We start from the raw sequence: 19,126 nt of genomic DNA, 5'->3' as shown, positions 1-19,126 counted from the left end.
TTTAATGGGCTCATCTGTTATAGTTGTGAAAAACCCTATTGATGCAAGAAAGTGTAGACAAGTGGTAGAGATATTTTGGCCAGGGAGCAGGGTTTCACTCAAATTATAAAACAGCATGCTGCTGAGCATGGAAGTTGCTTAAACCTCCTCCAGGTTACAGCTATGTGCATTCATTAGGGAAAATAATGGGACGTTGCCTTCCTTTTCATGAGACCCCTCCATCACATTGTACACTCGTGCCCTCACATGCATCCTGTTGCCTTGAGATTCTATCTTGAAAATAAATGTTGTAAAAATGAGTTGCAAAGTTGCTCTTACATATCAGTGTTTCTCAGATCCCGCTGGGAGAGAAAAAGGAATTGCACTTGAGAAAACTCCTTAACTAGACCTTTTAGCGACATCCGTATACTTTTCACTGCTTGAGTGCTGCTGTCATAACAAAAAGCAGTTCAGTTCTAGTTCTTCATTCACATCATGAAAATTGCTTACTAAATTGGAAGCATTTCACACCAGGAATTGTGCCTTCCTTATTTTACTGGGCAGTGTCTAACACACTGTGTACCACTGGAATAAATAGTAGGCAATTTGTAATTGTCAGCACTAGAGGTTGCCGAATTTTCTGTGCAATCATAATTTTGTGATGACAGCTGTTTTGGCCTAAAACAAAGAATACTTGTTTCTGGCATTGCCACATACGTAGAATGAGGCTATATTATCTTTTGGATCCTGCACTGGATTCATAAGATTGTAAACCAGGAAAAAAAAGTTGCCACATTTGACTAGGATGTCATCTGAGAAACAGAAATAAATTTGTAGTGATGATTTTATATATGCTTTTCAGCATTCGAACTACACTGATGTCTCTTGAGTTGGTCTTCTCCTGGTGGGAGAAGTGGAACTACATCCATTTGTATTAGTTAAAGATCTGTCACTTTGCTTTGTGTTTTATGACTGTATAAGCATACGTATATTAATAATTATAATTATGTAGGAGATCTGTGCTAGCCTGCATTAAAAACTAGTCACATTGAAATTGTCTTCTGAATACTGTGGCAGAGTTCTCTTGCACCTCGCTTTGGAATGCAAATGCGTATTTTCCATAGCTGAATTTGATTAACTTAACATCAACTTCTCTTAACTCTTCTTGCTTAAACCATTTGCTTGCTTTCTTTCTGCATGACTTGTTTAAGGCGGACCACAACTCACTAAAGCAAAATGGGGGTTAATGCCCATATTTGTATGTGAGAATGGAGGTTTTATGCAAATTTATTGCTGTGTGATGTAGTTTTGCTTTCGTCATCGTAGGCAGTGATCATGATCGATGTTTTTTTCTCCATTTTTTGCATTGAGCTTTGCAGTTAGCTAAAACCCGAGGAGTTACCTTCCGTTTGCCTCGCAGTGAAAGGTGACAGTGCTCCAAATTGCTTTCCTGTCTTCCCAATTAAAAGGAAGTGGTTTTACCCATACATTAGGTGGATTCTGTGGTTTTTATAGATCTCCATTCTCTCTGTATAGATATGTGCCCTACAGATGATGTTTTTTTTCCATGAAAACCTTCAAAGAAACAAGATGCAGGTTGAAACAAAACTGTTGAAAGCAAAGGCTTAGTCGTCTGAAGCTCTCCTCAGTCAAGTCTGTCTGGCAGGAGCTGCTGCTGCTCTTTTTGTGTTGTGGCCAGTGAACTCAGGCTCTGGCTGAGGTTTCCAGCATCCCTCCTGCCAGGGATGCAGTGCCATGCCAGGGCGCACCGGGAGAAGCCTGTCAGTCAGGCACGGGGTCAGCCAGCTTTGCTTGAGCACTACAGGAGGTTTCATACCAAAATGTCACCAGGCTGAGACTGCCGAGGACTGTTCTGCTGAGGAGGTGGGAAGCACCATCACTGTGAATGAACGTGGGAGCAAAAAGGCGACAAGGTCTCAGTTTGAGTGTCGAGGTGGATTAACAGCTCGTTGCTGCCAATAAGCCTCGCTTCTCTTCCCCTGCCACGTTGCACCACCTCTGGGAAGCTGTTTGACCTGAACGTAGCAAAAAACAGATCGCTGAAAATACTTGTTTTGCTGGTTAGTTGAGTCAGGGTGCTGAGCAGCAAGGGGAACGCTCAGGCGAGAAGGAAATGGTGGGAGCGTGAGGTATCAGGGGAGAAATGGCAGGAGTTTCACATCCGCTCAGGCTCTACACGGGAAAAGACACCCAAAAGTGAATGCCCGGCTATTCTTACAGACCAGCAAGCCAGTTGCATGGTTTGGTTGTGTTTATTCCTGGTCCCTGTAACATCTACCAAATGTAGATGATATCAGTGTGTTTCTTAATCACGCTGTTTAGTCTTTCAAGGCACTTCCTGCAATCCAGTCTTATTTATAGACCGTCCATTGTCTTATTTACTGCCTTGCGGTTTGCTTTGTGGTGATGTGCGATCCTGTCGGCATCGGAACTGCCATTGTTGGAAATAAATTGCTGGAGTGTTAAAGTTGGTAAATTGCTCTCTTAGTCTGTGTTGAGAGCCCTATGTAGAATGTAGCAGGGCTTGCAAACACGAAGGGCTGAGCGTTTGCAGAGTAGACCAGAAGACACACAAGAAAAAAGGAAGAGCCATATACATGAAGACTGGACAAACTCCCACTTGTATGAGACGAAGGTACAAAATCTTTTGATAAAGGGATGGTTTCATGATTTTGTTCAGGCTGATCTGAGTTCATGCTTCTGTTGCAGTTGCAGGAGAAGGATGATTAATTAGACTGGCTTAAGCTGAAGCAGCAGCTAAGGTGGTCAGAGCCTTTTTTCCCTGTACCTGCTTGTAGCTTTTGGATGCCTAGTGTATACTGTCAGCTCATCTCTTGCCTTAGCTCTTTCAAAGGGTGCATGTGCAACCATGTGTCCGTGCTTTCACCACTTCCTTCTCTTTTCTGCTAAGAAGAAATGGGCCTGCACCTCTGGGGATTTCTACAGCTTATCTCGTTTTGTCATACACGACGGCCTTCTGCTGTGTCTGGGCAGAGCACGGCGAAACGCCGCGGTCAGCACGGAGGGCTGGGCACAGCGAGCGGGGACCTGGCAGCCCGCAGGAGGGTGCACGGGTCGCTGTGCCTGAGAGTTGCAGAGCTTTACTACTTCAGTGGCAGTCCTGCTGCCGCCCAGCTGGGAGAGGGGCGCGGAAGGCTTGTTGGCAAGCTCAGAAGCTTGAGAAATGTTTGTTGGTATTGAGAGGTTACAAACTTCGATGAGCCAAAAGAGACAGAATTTAAATTCTGCAGGACCTGAGGATTTGGTTCTTTCCTTCCCTGAGATTCACAGATTGTGGTATTTGACACGAGATCCTACTGATATTCGTATGGTTGCAGAACTATGACGTTTTGTGTAGCAGATTATATTATTGTGAATGTATACTCTACCCTTGTGTATTCACATATGAGGTTCAACATAAGGAAGTATTTATATATGGGTATCTCTGGATCTGTTAGGTGAGGATATGTGTGTGTATGTATATGTGGAAACTGCTGTGTTCTGCCTTCTTCCTGACATCCTGGTTGCTATAGTGCAGTGATCTATTTGTGAACACCCAGAAGATCATTGCTATAGTTAAAAGAAACAGTGTTTCCTGGCCATGACTTCCTGGGCAATCTCTTCTCCTGGAGCACCAGCTTTAACCCATTCCATCACCTTCCCTGGGACTCTAGGAGTGACACTGTAACAGGAGCTTTCTTTAGTTTGTCGCTTTTCCACACCAGCATATTTAAGAATATTTCTAAATAGTTTGTCTATTTAAATCTAATGCATGCCTGTTATTCACCATACATTTCAGTGCTTCAGCCATCTTTCTAACAGGCTGTCGAGCTGTGCAGCGTGTCGTGGCGTTGTGTCCTGTGTTTGCGTCTGGAATATGTGGCATTCTTCTGCTTTTGCACATACCTACACACATACGTTTTCATCCACCTGCCCAGCCAGGCAAAATGTAGGAGACCAAGCGGCAGCGCTGGAGTTCTGTCTGAACTGCTGTGTGGTTTTTTTTATTTTTTTTTTTCCGTCTCTCTGCAGGTGTGAATGAGAGAGACTCTCTGCAGTATTTAGTGTCCAGTTGTACTGGCTCCGAGGAACAGCAGCGTCGCAATGCCCCCTCCTGCTGATATAGTGAAGGTGGCGATCGAATGGCCAGGTGCCTTCCCCAAGTTAATGGAAATAGACCAAGTAAGTGCCTGTGTTCCTGTGCTCCTAGTAAATAAGTTTTCAGCTTGTGTGTGAGTCTCTGCGTTTATGTTTACTTAGATGCATAGATACGTTTCTGTGAGTGCATGTGTGGTAGATGTTTTTATAAGGGGTGTAACCCTCTTCCTGTCTTACTGCTTAATGCTTTTGATGTGTTTAGCTTTTTTTTTTTTTTTAATTTGCTTTTTGTTTTTAAATAGCTGCTTAAACAAGCCCTTTACTGCTTGTGTGACCCACTTAACACTTTTGTGCCTTAGTTTGTTCTGCTGTAAAACTGTTGTAATGTTGTTACCTCTGGGTGAAAAGTCTTCAAATTTTTAGTCAGTGCTTTGCATATGGGGTACGATCATACTGAATGGCTGCAGCAAGTGCAGATTTTGGAACTTAAATAGTGGTGCACTGTGAGCAGGAGGATCTTTGCTGTTCCATACACAGATCTCTGGCTTTGTCTTGTTTAGCTGGTTATTTCTTATGCAATGGCCCTGTGGACTGATTGGAGGCAGTGTACAGAAGCTAGGAAATTCAAAACTGTGAATTAAAGACTCTTTGTAGGAAATTCTGGGGGGAGGGGATTGAGCTGGGGGGGAAACAAACCAAATCAGGTTACACAAGTGCTATATTTTATGTTTTGGACTCTCTGAGATTGTTTTTGTCTCACAAGTATTAATATTAAAAGCAACCTCTTTAATATTTAACAGCTTATCCATAACGTTTTGAAATCATACAGCATGTTACCTGTTTAGAATAATTATTATTTCTTTAAATAGTATTCAGAGTGACGGAAAGCATATCATAATGTGCTTTAGACCCTAGTGTATCTGGGGACCAAGTACATTATAAAGTTCTATTGGAGAGGAGAAAATTTGAATTCATGCTGAAAATGTTTTACTGAAATGGGGTCCTAATTTCTTAATGCAGTGCAATCAGTTTCACTTCTAGTTAACCCTTTTGTGGCATATGCCTGGGAAGTTCCTGTGTGAACTTTGGAGAAACATAGTACTAGAGGGTGGCTGGAATAACAGCAGCAGGATTTTTAGGCACTCTGAAAGCCCCTTTAGAGGAAAGGGGAGTTCCCAAGCAGTTAGCACTTTGTAGTTTGATTTCTAGACCTGCCAGCCTTTTCCGTGTTCATTTGCTGACATTTTTCAGTAAGCATATATCTACAGGTACAAATCTCTTGCCTTCTGGAATGAAGAATGTTGTACTTTTTTCTTCTTATATAACAAATGGTAGACATTGTGCCCACTGTGTTCAAGGAAAGATGAATGTTAGTCATGATGAACTACAGCTTATTGCTACCAAGTACAGTGGGGACAAAAATGAACAAATATTATGCAGTCTTCTTCCAAGCAGCAGTAAAATAATACCAAAATGATTGGTTTTAATTTACAAAATGGCTTAAAGTAACTTTCCAGAAAACCTCATACCTTATCTGAAATATTAGCTTACCGTCAGGGAATCTTGTTTTTACCTTTATTATATAAGATTTAGAGGGGACAAGAAAGATCAATGCTGACTTAAGTCTGGTAGAATTCTTCCAACCTAGCCTGCCAAGTTGCCTGCTAGATTCCTCATGGCACTGAGTGGAGAGAAGGAGGAAGAGGAGGGAAGATCAGGTTGAAAGGGAGAAGCCCAACAGCAGCCTGTTCCTGATGCAGAAGGAAATGGGGGAATGAAGGTTGAGGATCTCATCTCTCACCTTTCTGACATGGAAAATACAAGTGTCGTGACCAGAAAGGAAGATGGGGGGAAAAACCCCATCTCTTCCTAATACCCATACACACAAATCCACACATTAGCCTTTTCCAGGGATCGCAGAAATATGGGAATGAACCCTGAAAACATACAGGGGACACATGCTTCTAAACACAAAGCTCTGTCTTTGTTTCACTTAATGCTAACTTTTCCCAATCTGTTTCTTTTCAAACATCTATGTAGTTGAAGAGCTGTAGTGGAGGACATGATTCATACCTCAGATGGTGAGCTGTCGGGGATGATAAAGGGGAGGAGGGAAAAGGAAGGCAGAAAAGAGAAATTACTTGCCGATTGACCAGCCATTGCAGCCAGTGCCTGTCTCCCAGGTGGGATCTGCTCATTCGAACACCATTTGACTTGTATTCAGAAAATCCTGAAAACTGCCTGGCAGTTTCCTCCTGCTCTGATCCCTTACCAGTAAGAACAGTACTTAAAAGAACAGCACTGTATTATTACTTTAAAAAGAACAACAAAAAAATCCTCACTGTAGCATGATGCAAGTTCTTTATCTTTCAGGGTACTGAGGCTATTCAAAATATTGAAGTACAAATAACATATAAGAGATCAGAGGAAAATCTGGAAATTTTTTTTTTTAGATTGTTTGTTTTATACGCTTGGTAGTATTTATTTAAATTCAGTTGCACAGTATCCCAATTCACCTGCTATGTTTAAGCATATTTTTCTTGACAATGAAGAGAATAAAATATTTCCAAAATGAGGAAATGTCATTGTGAAACCACAGTGATTGACAGTGGTGTACTCGGAGGTTTTGGGCCTGAAAAGAGCTGATGAGTATTTTTGTCACCAAGTGTTATTAAACTGTACATTTAAAAAACCTCCCCTTCAGGCGCATGACTTCTGACAACCTGGACTTCATGAAGCACAGAGCTTTTTCTAGTTGATGCTTCCTGCTACGTTTCTCTAGGTTTGTCAACCTGAGTTCATCAATTGTGGTTTTAGCTTTAATCATACAAAATTAGTCTCACTGAGTTACACTCTTTGCTTGCACTATTAATATATAATTAAATGCTTTTCAGAACCAGCCTCTGTGCCTAACCTTTCTTCTCATTCATTGAAATGTACTATTTGACATCGGGGTTTTACAACTGCTTTTTTCCTGGAAAGCTGTTTTAAACAAGGAGTGCAAAACTGCATATTATTTACTGCCCTCTCTCTCACCAGGTGTGGATTGATTAAGTTGCAGCAATTGGCTGTTGTATGTATGCATTAAAGCTGATTTTAAAGCATATACAATCTAATGTACTTTTCTGCTTTGTCTTTGAAAGATGAACTTGACTGAATTCAGTTACTCTCTTCCAGAATACTTGATTTTTTTTTCATTTGTGTTTCCTCTCATTTCCATCACTTTCCTCCATTATAAATTTGAAAAATAACATCTAAACTCTTCCCCGCTGCATAAATCCCTACTCGTAATATTAGTACTGTGTTGAAAATTAGTTTTTAGTGAAAAGATTTTATTATGACTTGAAGAGCTGGGTATAGAAATGATCTTCCAATTTTAAGTCTTTCTGTCACGTAAGGGGAGGAATGGAAATAGGTTGGTGTCTGAATTTGAACTGGGATCTTTTTCTGGAGTTTTTAGGGGTACAGTCTGGGGAAGAAATGAATGGTAGATGCTGACTGCCTGGTACCTTCTTCTCCTAATCTTCTGGCTGATTATTCTGGAAGATGTTAAGAGTAGAGATGGATGGGCTCTGTACAGGTGAACCAGGGTGCTGGCTACCCTCTCCTGGCTTCTCTTTATTTATCCCAGAAATAGCCATTTCATAAGAGGATGTTATTTCTTGTGTTCAGATGAAAATTTGCATGCTTTAATTTGTGCCTGTTATGTATAACTCATTCTCAACTGTTGGTGTTCTTCTGCAGCACAAACTATTTTACGTAAGCCAGTGCTGGTTTTAGGTTACCTGGATACTTTATTCTGTGGATTTACAGCTTCACCATTCCTGCCGCAGGGGAAGCAGCTTCCAGGAAAGGCACAAGGTGGATATTTGGGGACAAAAACTATTTTAGCTTCTCCCATTCAAATCCACTCTTGTGTGTTAACACAAGTTGTACTGAAACCAGATTTCTCTAAACTCGGGGATGAACTTCCTCAGCATTGGAGGTAAACACTGTTCCTACAGAAAGGAGTGGTTTGGAATTAAATTTGTCCATACAGTCTCTTCCTCCAGATTTACTTTTATCTGTCAGATCATTAAATATAGATTAAATTAGAAGATATGAATCTTTTACCAAAAAAAAAAAAAAAAAAAGAAAAGAAAAAAATCCAAAAAACAACAAACAAAATAGAAAAACCTGTGTATTCTTTTCAAAGCACAAATGTGTTACAGTAAGCAAAATTTACAGGAGCACTGTCAAATGACAATTTCATGTTAATACATTGCAGTGCTGCACATGGGATGAACCATGGGCTGCTTTACATTAATGCTTTCTCTAAGGTTTAGATTTAGTCAGCAAATTTATCCTTTAAGAGTGTCTTTCAAGTAGTCTCTTCTCTTCTGCCAGTGTACGCTATAAATGTAGTTTTAATTTCTTTTTTTATTCAGAGATGTCATTGTACTTCACTGTATATTAAAAGGAAACCAGTAAGATTTTTTTAAAGGGAATTTTCAAATAGTTTTGGGTTTCAGACCTAAATCTGGACCCTTGGGGATTGTTAATTGATTTTGTGCTGTGTTTCTCAAACTGTGAGGAGAAATGTAGTTCAAAAGAGGTTGTGAAATGCTTAATTAGAGAAAAGAAAGTGGCACATCGCTTCTGCCATGTGTGCGCACTAAGAATAGCTGTAGTTTCTACAAGTGCTGTCACTAGTAATAGCAGTGTACTGATACAATCCTAGCATCACAAGTCTAAATGTATGCAGTATTAGTGAGCACCGGCATTGCTCAGGTGGTGAAGAAGAAAGGGATATTGATGTCTCTCTGTACCAGAAGCTGGACTGTAACTTTAGCGTCGCTCCTTGTGCTTCGTTCTGGCTCCAGACTCCCTCAAAATCAAGGGGTTTAGTGCTGAGGGGATGAAGGAAGAGAGAGGCTCTTACCTCCCTGCCACAAACCTGCAAAATCATATAAACTCTTATCCAAAAACTGCAGTAGTATTGCAGTAGCTGGAGCTACTGATGCTTTTTGGTATGCATATTGTGAAGATTTCCAATGTTATTGCACATCATGAGTTTGAAGTAGTTAAGGGAAATGTCAGTGCCTTTCACAGCTGACAAAATCCCAGTTTCTTGAAGACAGAGGACTCGGAAGCAGCTCATAGAAAAGTGAGGAAGAGTCTTACACTGACTTATAAAATTGTTTCCTGCCTGGATTTGCTGGCAGCAGCTCCTTTCTGTCAGGTTGGAGAAGGGAGTTAGTACCACTGCAGCTGTATCTCAGCCATTCTGAAGGACGACCTTGGTTGCTGCTGATGGGAAACTTACCCAAAGATTGACAAGCCAAAAGGTGGCTACCTTTTCAAAAAGATTGAAACACACTCGACTAGCTTAAACCAGTTTGCTAAAGGTAGGGCTTGCTTAAAATTGACTTATAATCCTTCCAGTTTTGTTACCACTGGGGATTATTAGTAGGACTGGTAAGGAAATCAAATCCACTAACTTAATGTGCCATTTTCTTTGGACTAATGAAAGGTGTCTTTTTTTTTCTTTTTTTTCCAAAAAAAAAGCTGTTCAGCAACAAGAATAATCTTGGAAACAATAATGCAGATGTTTTAATGCATTGGATATAATTCAGTGCACTAACACACGTATGTACACAGACAGTGCTTTGTTAACATAATGAACCAATCATTGTTAATTGCGATGGGTGTTGAAAAATATGATTTCTTTTCTTACAGGACTGTGGGGTTGGAGTAGTCATCATTAGAACTCTAGGTCTTTGCTGTGGTGGCAGCCAGCCATCCTGGATCAAAAGGCAATGCTATCATCACATTACATTTTATTAGTCTGGCTTGTCCAAAGCCCCATTCCCACTGGTTGGTTGGAGTCTTTCAAGGTTGAGAACTGGCGTCCTGTGGTGCGTGGCTGGGACCTCATCACTGAAAAATACATGAAAACTTTGTGTTATGCTGTTGAATACAGAGACTGCAGTAGAGCTTAACAGACAAGAGGCAACAGGTCTGGAGAATGGTTAGAAATCATAAAAGAAATGGGGGGGAAAAAAGAAATACAAATATTTAGTGAGTTACATTCTAATGGATGCTATTTATGATTTCTACTTGGTGCTGTCTTCTACATTAGGAAACGTTAGTTAAATGCAGTAGACAGATAAATATCGGGGTTTTTTAAGAAGTGGAAATAGAGCCAGGAGATATTTGAGGTCCTCCAGAAATAGTGTCCCAGTGTTCCTGATCTCCAGCATAAAGGATTTTCATGAAATAGTATTTTAGGAAAGACATGGAACACTTCATTAATTTTCTCCTTGGATTTTTTTTTCTGGCTCTGATTTTGTTAGCCCCATAGTGCTAGCCAGAACCTCCACATTGGAGCCTGAATTTTGCTGTCTTCAATGATGGCATTTTCAAGATGAAGGCTGAACATGGCTATCAGATTGTTGCATTGCAAATTTTTTTAAGAAACAGTAGAAGTCTCTTCTCTTAAAAGTTAATTCTGCTATTTTTAAAGGAAGTGTGTGATGATGAGATTCCTGGAGTTATGCACCAATGAATTAATTACAAGGTACTTCGTTCACGTTTTGGCCAGCTGAAGTATCCAGGTGTACTTTATGATTCAGTTGTATTCTTATAGAATTCTAAGATTCTAGTACAAAAGAGAGTAATACTAAAAATCCTGCTGTATAATGTTTTTGTACCTTTGTGTAGAGACGCTTCTGCCTGGATAGCCTAGCAGTGTGTTTAGTCATGAGCTGTGGGTTTGGGGTTTCTTCATTCCGTTTTCAAAGGTATGCCCACCTAATAAAGTGGTTGTGTGAAGAGCCACATCTTAAAGCCCTGTTTTCTATGTTAAGCTGTATTTTAATTGGTTTTAAATATGTGGTATGACATGTTGCACACCAACATGCTGGAACCCACAGCCGTAGGTCCCTAGGTGTTTTATAACTCTAAAGTACTCTTGACTGGGAGTCTTTGGCATTGCTATTTGCGATGTGCTTGAGGAAACAGGGAATGTTGTGGCTTGTGAGGACACTAGATGTGGAATAAGAAGTTTCTGTGCATTTCTGTTTTGTTTTGTTGGTTTTTTTATAATGTTATGTTTCACTGCTTCTTTATTGTATAGTCACTTTAACATCCTGAATATATGATCTCTGGGGCAATGCTTAGATCTGGTGAAATGCAGATTTAGGAGTGAGGATGTCTTTGGGGGAGAGCAGGGAGTAACTGAGGAAGCTGCAGCTGACAGTAAAGGGGAAGAGGACATGAACACCCAGATTTCCCCAAGTCTCGTGTGGTCTGCAGAAGCTCTACTGCTATATTTATACCGAAGTGTTTTTACTGACATGTTAAAATGGAGCCAATAAAAGCTCTCTCCCATTGGCAGACTGCACTTGCTGAGGGTTTTGCCCATCAGCTCTGGGGTGCGAATGTTTCCCACCTCGGGTTGTGTTGCTGCACCGACAGAACCGTGTGGTGTTGACTTGGCCTTGTCTGCATTTTATGGTCTCTGTTACTGCAGTGTTGGGGCATCCCTGTTCTTCAGTTATTCACTCCCTCTGGTGCTCCCTTGAGTTAGGGAAATCCTTCATCTTTTACAGATGCCCAATGCCTAATTAACAAGTCTGGTCTTAGTAATACTCCATTGTAGTCAATGGAGAGAGCTGATTCGCAAAGTGGTTCAGAGCAGGTTGAGGAGGCTGAAGCACAAAGCTCTCCAGTACCTTCCCCTTACAGGAGAAGACCTTGCCTCTTACATCATGAGAAACCAGTGGTGAAGTAGCGTGTCAAGGACCCAGGTGTCCTGGCATCTGGTGTTTGCCAGCAAACAGTCCTGCTTCTGTTTCTGTAGCCCCCGGTGTATGACAGTAACAGATGAAGCCTCCACTGATTGTGAAAAGAGGCGTTTTTCTGGTTTTTAATAGCCATAAAAATGACTTCTGCACTAAAAGATTTGTTAGTAGAATGGTAGCATTAATTATAGATAGAATGGTGTATTTACTGCCTTGAGATTCTGGTTTTTGACAGATGTACAGATCAGCAAGAGAATTCTTTTTTTTTTTTAATGCTGAGTGTTTTTCACTAACAGATGTGCTGCATCTGCTGTTTTTCTGTGATAGGCTTAATGACAGCAAGGGTTAAGGGTTTTCTTGTTACTTCTGTGACTAAAAGGTGTCAGCCAGGGAAAGTGATATCCCAGTAATTGTCCAAAACCAAACCAAAACAATAACCAAACCCAAACAAAAAGTCAATGAATCTCTGCTAGTCATTTGAAAAGGAAAGCTATTCAACCTTGGCCTAAAAGAAACCTGTCTACAGTTCCCTGGTATAGCACAATCAAAGTATATCTGAACTGCATGTATAACATTGTTTCTACTCAGATTTAGGCTTCTGACCTCTCCACAGTTCACACATGCACATTCACACACACTTGCTATTTGATTTGGGAAGTGCTTTAAACCCAGGTTAGTGTACTGGTGGCTTGAACTGGACCTGTGACTTAGTCAGTGCTGGTGTATTTGAATGTTCTTACCTTTCTTTTGCTCATCCCACGATTTCCTTGGAACAAAAGAGTGGCCTGGGCTCAGCCAGCTGACACTCTTGCTTGCCTGCGCTTGGTGCTTCCTGGTGACTGGTTCCCTCCATGGGGAACCCAAGGTGTAGGCATGAAAAGATGAAACTGGTGAGGAAATGGGAGTGAGAAATTTCAGTCAGTGTTCTGTCAAGTTGCTTTGGAAGTGCTACAAAATATTGGACAGGTAGCAGAGGCAGGTACTCAAGAAGACTAAGTTAAGGATCTGTGTGCACCTTAGCACAAAAAACCTGGAGATGTGACCTGAGACTTACGCAGGTGTGTGCAGAAGTGGTGACTAGGACTGGCTGGCATGGTGGATGTCATTAGGGCTACAGTTAGCCATCATCTCAGACACCTGTACGAACCAGTCAATGAAGGCACAGCTTTACTGGCTGTGTAAATTCACATCAGCTCTAGCGCTGCCTGTGCGTGGCGTCAATGGCAGGATTCTCCCTATGTGTGCAGATCAATAAGTCACAAGTGCATAATATCCTATTATCGTTTCTCACTGGATTTCAGGTATCAATTGCATACCTACCCTAGGAAAATACTTTTGTGCTAACTGGTATGTTCAGCACAGATGGCTGTGATGTTAGCTGAAGGGGTTAACTCCTATAGGAAGTGTAAGTTTTACTTTGATCCATGTTATTTCATGCATTAAAGCTACAGCTTGATCTTCTTAGACTCTTAAATGAGCTTCTCAGCATGTGTAAAAGAGCACTTCATTTTTACTAGTGTAGGGGAGGACATAGAGGCAAAAACAAAACCCCAAAAATAAAGTGCACCAGCACAAAATACACATTTTGATTAAGAAAGAACTTTGAAATATTTTTGAACTATCTGATAGTCAAGGTACTTCAAAGAATTCCTTACAAATAAGGTGAATTTGACTTTTTCAGGACTGTAAATGCAGCAAAGATATTATGTAAATTTCCGTAAACATAATTTTATGAAGATTAAAATAACAAAAATGTCAAGTCCATTCTCTTTGACATCAGGCAAATATTTACAGCCAGGCGGGGAAAAAAAAAAAGTGTCTTTGAATGCCCTGCTGGGTGGATTTACTCCACAGAATAGAAATAGGCTTTTACCTCATCGTTCATGGTTTAAAAAGAAAAAAATACAATAAATCGCTTTTGTTTGTCTTCTAGTACTGCCGCATTCCTATACGTACAGCAAATAGTTGTGCCCTCTCACTGCTTCCGTAGCATAGATTCATCTCTTGCTGCCGTCTGTCCGTAGCAGGGCAGAGGATTCTGGATGCGGCTGTGAGCTGGATGGGAAGGCGCTGCAGGAGCTGGTCACTCGCCTGCCTGTTGCTGCTTGAGCACATGGGGGTTTTCTTGTCGCAGATGCCTGGCCACGCACGGGCAGGGTGGCAGGAGGGCAGCCGCTGCCCGCCCTGCCCGCTGCCCCTGCCTGCCAGAGCCCTCCTGCCCGTGCTGGCCAGATGCCACCTTCAGCGACATCTTGCTGTGAGCAGGGCACCGGCGACAATTTATCTGCTTGGTAGGGATGGGGAAACAATTCTGTCTGCAGACGTAAATGTAGAGAGCGCGCAGCCCAAGGGATGAGTAGGAGCAGCAGCTTATTAGGGTTGCAGTGGTATTTATTTTATGTTTATTAATTTGTAAAGTGCTATCCATTTACTAATTGCAAACTCTGTATCCCGGAAGAGTTCTGCATTTTTTCCATCCTTTTGCTGTTAGCTGAGTTGTACTTAGTCACATCTGTGCTGTAGCAGTAGTGCCACAGGAGGACAAAGCTGTACCATGGAAGGCTGGCCGTATTCACAATTTTTATTATTGAAGATCCATTTTGTTTTTCCTTTTTAACTGTCCCTTACAGGTCCTAGTTATTTTGTTGTGGGTTTGTTTTGTCCGAGTTTTTTACTTTCAAATGATGTCATATAATAATTTAAATGTGGTATAGAATGGGAAAAGGGGGAAGGAGATGAGCAGTATTGAGAAAGGACATAAAAGCTGATGGTGTAAAGGACTTAGAAGTACCAAAATAATGATTTGGAAAGTAATTGTATCCAACCTTCCTCAGTATTTATATTATTGCCAGTTTGGGTTGTTTAAAGTGTCTTTTTGTCATAGTTTCCGATAGGAAACTATAGTTGCTATGGGAAGTAATGGGGAGGAGTGGCAGTTAACTCTTTTTGTCCTCCATTGTATTAAATCTGTTAGCTGATGTCAGTTTGCTTTGTAAAAGGAATTAATGTCCTAGATATAAATTTTGTCAAAATAGGGAAATAGCGAGGCAGGACCCACAGTAGAAGTTAATGTCCCAGATACAAATTTTGTCAAAACGGGGAAATACCGGGGGAGGATGTGCAGCAGCATCCCGAGGAGGGAAGGAGAGGCAGCGTGTAGAGCTGTGCGCTGCGCTCAGGAGCAGCTCATCCGCAGGCTGGCACACGTGTGCTGGATGTTATCCTTCCTAGACAAACCTGTGCTCTTCCTTCTATCCCTCCCGAAAAAATGGGGTTTTCTTTTTTCTGGGAAGGTTAGAGGGAAGAGAGCAGTTGGAAGCAGGGATCGCTTTCACAGGATCGCAGAAGCTACAAAATCCCTGGAGGAGGAGGAGAAGGATGACAGCAGGTCAAAGCAGCTGCACGTAAATAACACAGTTATCCAGACTGAGGAACTGATCAGGATAAAAAATTGTGGGGAAGAAAACGCTCTTTTTCTTTCTCATGTGATCTGCTTGGCAGCCTGGCTATGGCTATGCAAGCAGTTGAGCCAGCATGACAGAGAGAAGCTGCTGTGGAGAGGGGACACACTGGCTGCTGCAGGAGGGAGCAGTGTCACACCTCCTGCCTTTTCTCCCATGTGCTGCTATTTGCTGATCATTTGGGTAGAGCAAGTCAGATGAGGAAATCGGTGCAGATGAAAACTATTTTTTCTCCTTTTTAGTAGGCCAGATTTTGGTTAGATCAAGTTCGCTGGTGTGGATCATCTGGGTGGTCATGTGCAAATAGTAACAGCAGTGAAAGAGGAAGGATGGGAAGTAAGGACTGAGACACTATGGCAAGCGGCAACAGAATCCTTTCAGCAGATGCTTTCATTCATGTTTGATTAAAATGGTCTTGTGTTTCATTTTTGCCTGTTTATAAACTGGCTTAGTTGACTTGACTGTTGAAATAACAAATGTTTCGCTGATCCTGACCAGGGAGTCCTATCTCTGGCTTTCTCTCTATGCAGTGATGCAGTTCAGAAAACAAATCCAAGGGAAAGATAATTCTTCCTCTGCATAACACACTCTGCTACTGAGTTAATTTCTAGCTGAATCAGTTTTCTATAAACATTAAAGGGAAACAGCTTGTTTTGACAACATTGTTAGTTTATGGGTGGATTTGTGTATTTTGTTAGTTTTGTTTGCTTTTTAAGAATTCAGTGAACTGTGATTGTTGGAAGTAGAGAGGTGGTCCTATGCTATTGAGGTGATTTGGGGAATTTTCATGAAGCAACAGATCTATGTTACATTGTGTGGTCACCCAATATTGGAGAAAAAATGCTCAGTAGTCACCCAACGGGTGAAATTTGGTCTGTTTCTTTTTGCCGTGCAACTTCATCTGTGTTTTGGGATATAAAAATGCATTTTCTTTTTCAGCCAACAGTCTTCTAAAAACACTTGGTTGTGCACCCTGTGTTTATAACGATGTTCAGAACGTTGCAACATCGCCAAACTAGACTGTTCCTTCTATTCTGGGACTCAAAGCAACAGAGCTGTTTTCAGTCAGTCCAAATGCTCGTGTTCACAGATGTAGAGAATAAAGCAGAACTGATACATCTGGGATCTTAACACCTTCCAGCTGGTGTTTTATCGAGGGGGTAACCTGCATATGTGTACTTAAAAGAGAGGATTACTGTCATCATATGACCATAAATGAAAAGGACAAAAGAAGGTTTAAAAATATTGAATGTCTTCTTGCTTCAGATGTCATTCCTGGAAAATGCTCATGTTGATATCTAAATCTTCCATTTCTGTTGGGTAATGAGATTCCGTGTAGACAAAAGACCCTTTGATTACTCAGTTGAGAAGCTGAGTTGATGCCGTATGGGCTAATGTTGACAAAAAGGACTGATAATGTCATCATGTGTCTGTAGAATTGCTGTCTTTACGGATTATCAGACCAAAACAGCAGAAAATTTTTGGGTCCTATCAAGCTTGATATTAAACAAAAAATGAAATACTCCTAACTTGTTTTGTTCTTTGCAGTCAGTGGTTTTGGAATAATGTTTTAAGAGCGCAGGCCTGTTACAATTCGGTGATTTTTTTTTTTTTTCTTTCTTTTTTTCTTAACCAGAAAAAGCCACTGTCCTCAATAATAAAAGAAGTCTGCGATGGGTAAGTTCTGCCATATAATACATACTAGATAGTATACTTTGGGATTTATTAAACCAAGCAGGGGATAGTTTTTCAGAAGAAAATCTAAATATCCTGTATGACTAGTCATTAGTTTCGTTAATCTTGAAGTTGTTTTATCTTCAGATTTTGAATTTGCAGTGTATTTTGGATCAATTGCTTGCAATATGTGTTCCTAACAAAGCAGCTCCATCACGTGGGTGACTCTCATTTAGACGTTTTTTTTACTTTCTGCACAGAGATGCATTTTACCCGCTAACTTGATGCTTGTGGTCCCTGCAGTTCATGGGTTAAGTAACTAAAGCACTGACTGTCCCTTTGATTTTTGAGTGCTGGGTGTAGTGACTACTGTAAGCTGGTCCAGTTGGTGTGACTGCTCATGTGAAACTGAAATGTTACGGGTCCTGTAATATGAACTAATAATTGGCTAAGAGAAATATCTTGCTTTCGTTTTATTATGTTAATATTTGGGAACAAAAATGCTGTTTTAAGCAAGTGCTGCTACACACGATAAACTAGTTTATGTTCATCAAATTGTTGCTGAGTTAAAAAGATGGTTTTTTATACATGATGAAATGTATCACCTTTATACTACATGCATTGGGTATTGCATAAACGAGCATAAAATCCTCATACTGTAAATTTTTTTTTCCTGTTTTAGTGATGTAGTGATCTTGCTTACTGCAAGCAGAAATTATGCTTGGTATTTTTTATAGATCTGGACTGCATATCAGATCATTATCGGCTTATTTTTGTAGTACTGAAGTGTCACTGTAGCGACAAAGTAGTTTCTTTTCCTTTTATCTTTGCTTTAGAAGGAAGGTAGTTGTTATGTAATTTCTTTCTTGACCATGGTCAAGTTTAGGGCTTTATTTCAGTATGCAAAAGGAAAAATCTCATTTATAGGAGCTATTTGTAGTGAAGTTTTCCCTTCATAAGATGCTTTTATCTCAAACTTTGGAACTCATCATTGAAAGCTATGGAAAAGTATGAGAAATACATGGGAATGACAGGCACTTGTTTGATCGTAGTAAAATTATGTACAGGGTAGTTTTTGAGCTTTTAATATTTCATTTTGTGATTAATTTATTTTCATATTTCTAAGGTGGTCCCTTGCAAATCATGATCAATTTGCACTGCAGCATGCTGATAGTTCTAATTTCTACATCACAGAGAAGGTAGGTAAATCATTCAACACAATTCTTGCATAACCTATCAAAATGTTTGCCACAATAATTTATTTTAAATTAAAATCTATAAAAATGTAGAGTATTTTCTGTAATGCACTGCCAATGAGAGGGTAGGTACTGGGACGCCTGGTTTAATGATTTTGTGCTGATTTCTTCTGTTTGGAAAGGCAAATAAAAGTTTGAATGTGCCAAGGCCTTTGTATCTGTTGAGTTTAAGACTTGAGCACTGAGCCCTTCAGCTTTGGTATTCGTGCATATTTAGTATTCTGCTGACAAGTGGTGTACAGGAAATTGAAATATGTAGAACATGAAGGGCTCTTTGAAGTCCAAAGAGACTTTCAGTGCATGGCGCTTCCCTCTTTGGCTGATCAGGTAGAAATAAGTTTCAGTGACTGTGTAATATTTGCTACTCCTTCCCACCTGCTGTCTTGTTCTTTTCCAGTTCTGTATGTTATGTTGGCTTATCTTTTTGGTCCCCAGGTAGCGTGCCAATATGCAATTCATGAAGTGATGCAATGATTTCAGCATAAAGTAACAAAATGACTGTAGCTGTAATAAAAATGGAATGTCTAGTCTAAATAAATGGGACATGCTCATCTGAATGAGACCAAGTAGTACATTCATTCCTAGCATTACTGATAGAATTGCTGAAACTACTGAAATTATGAAATAAAAGATTAGTTTGTTTGGAAGAGTGTACACATTAGTACTGCAGAGGTACAATTTCTAAGCAATCAGGAAAAAACCACTATTCACAACCTGCTGAAGTCTTCATGCAGGTTTCCTAACCTCAGCGGATTTTGAGCTATACAGAACTGAACTTCGTTGCATAAACATACGTGCCTCTTGCTTACCTTATTATCAGGTTAGTTTGGCTTACTCTTTAAGTAGAAGAGGC

General features: G+C 40.5%; 1 protein-coding gene across 3 annotated transcripts in view; it reads left to right on the top strand.

The window, feature by feature from the left end:
• The window catches only part of ELMO1 (engulfment and cell motility 1), a 316,062-nt gene that overhangs the window by 44,883 nt on the left and 252,053 nt on the right, over nucleotides 1-19,126 (top strand). For all 3 annotated transcript variants that reach the window (XM_065628523.1, XM_065628524.1, XM_065628522.1), the window contains exons 3-5: nucleotides 4,033-4,182; nucleotides 16,980-17,020; nucleotides 18,144-18,216. In XM_065628523.1, the coding sequence (XP_065484595.1) occupies nucleotides 4,105-4,182; nucleotides 16,980-17,020; nucleotides 18,144-18,216 (192 nt within the window). In that variant the 5' untranslated portion in view covers nucleotides 4,033-4,104. The remainder of the gene's footprint in view (nucleotides 1-4,032; nucleotides 4,183-16,979; nucleotides 17,021-18,143; nucleotides 18,217-19,126) is intronic.

This window comes from Caloenas nicobarica, chromosome 2 (genome assembly GCF_036013445.1).
Source record: "Caloenas nicobarica isolate bCalNic1 chromosome 2, bCalNic1.hap1, whole genome shotgun sequence".
NCBI lineage: Eukaryota > Metazoa > Chordata > Aves > Columbiformes > Columbidae > Caloenas > Caloenas nicobarica.
The sequence above is the reverse complement of the archived record's forward strand: the minus strand, read 5'-3'. Positions and strand labels throughout refer to the sequence as shown.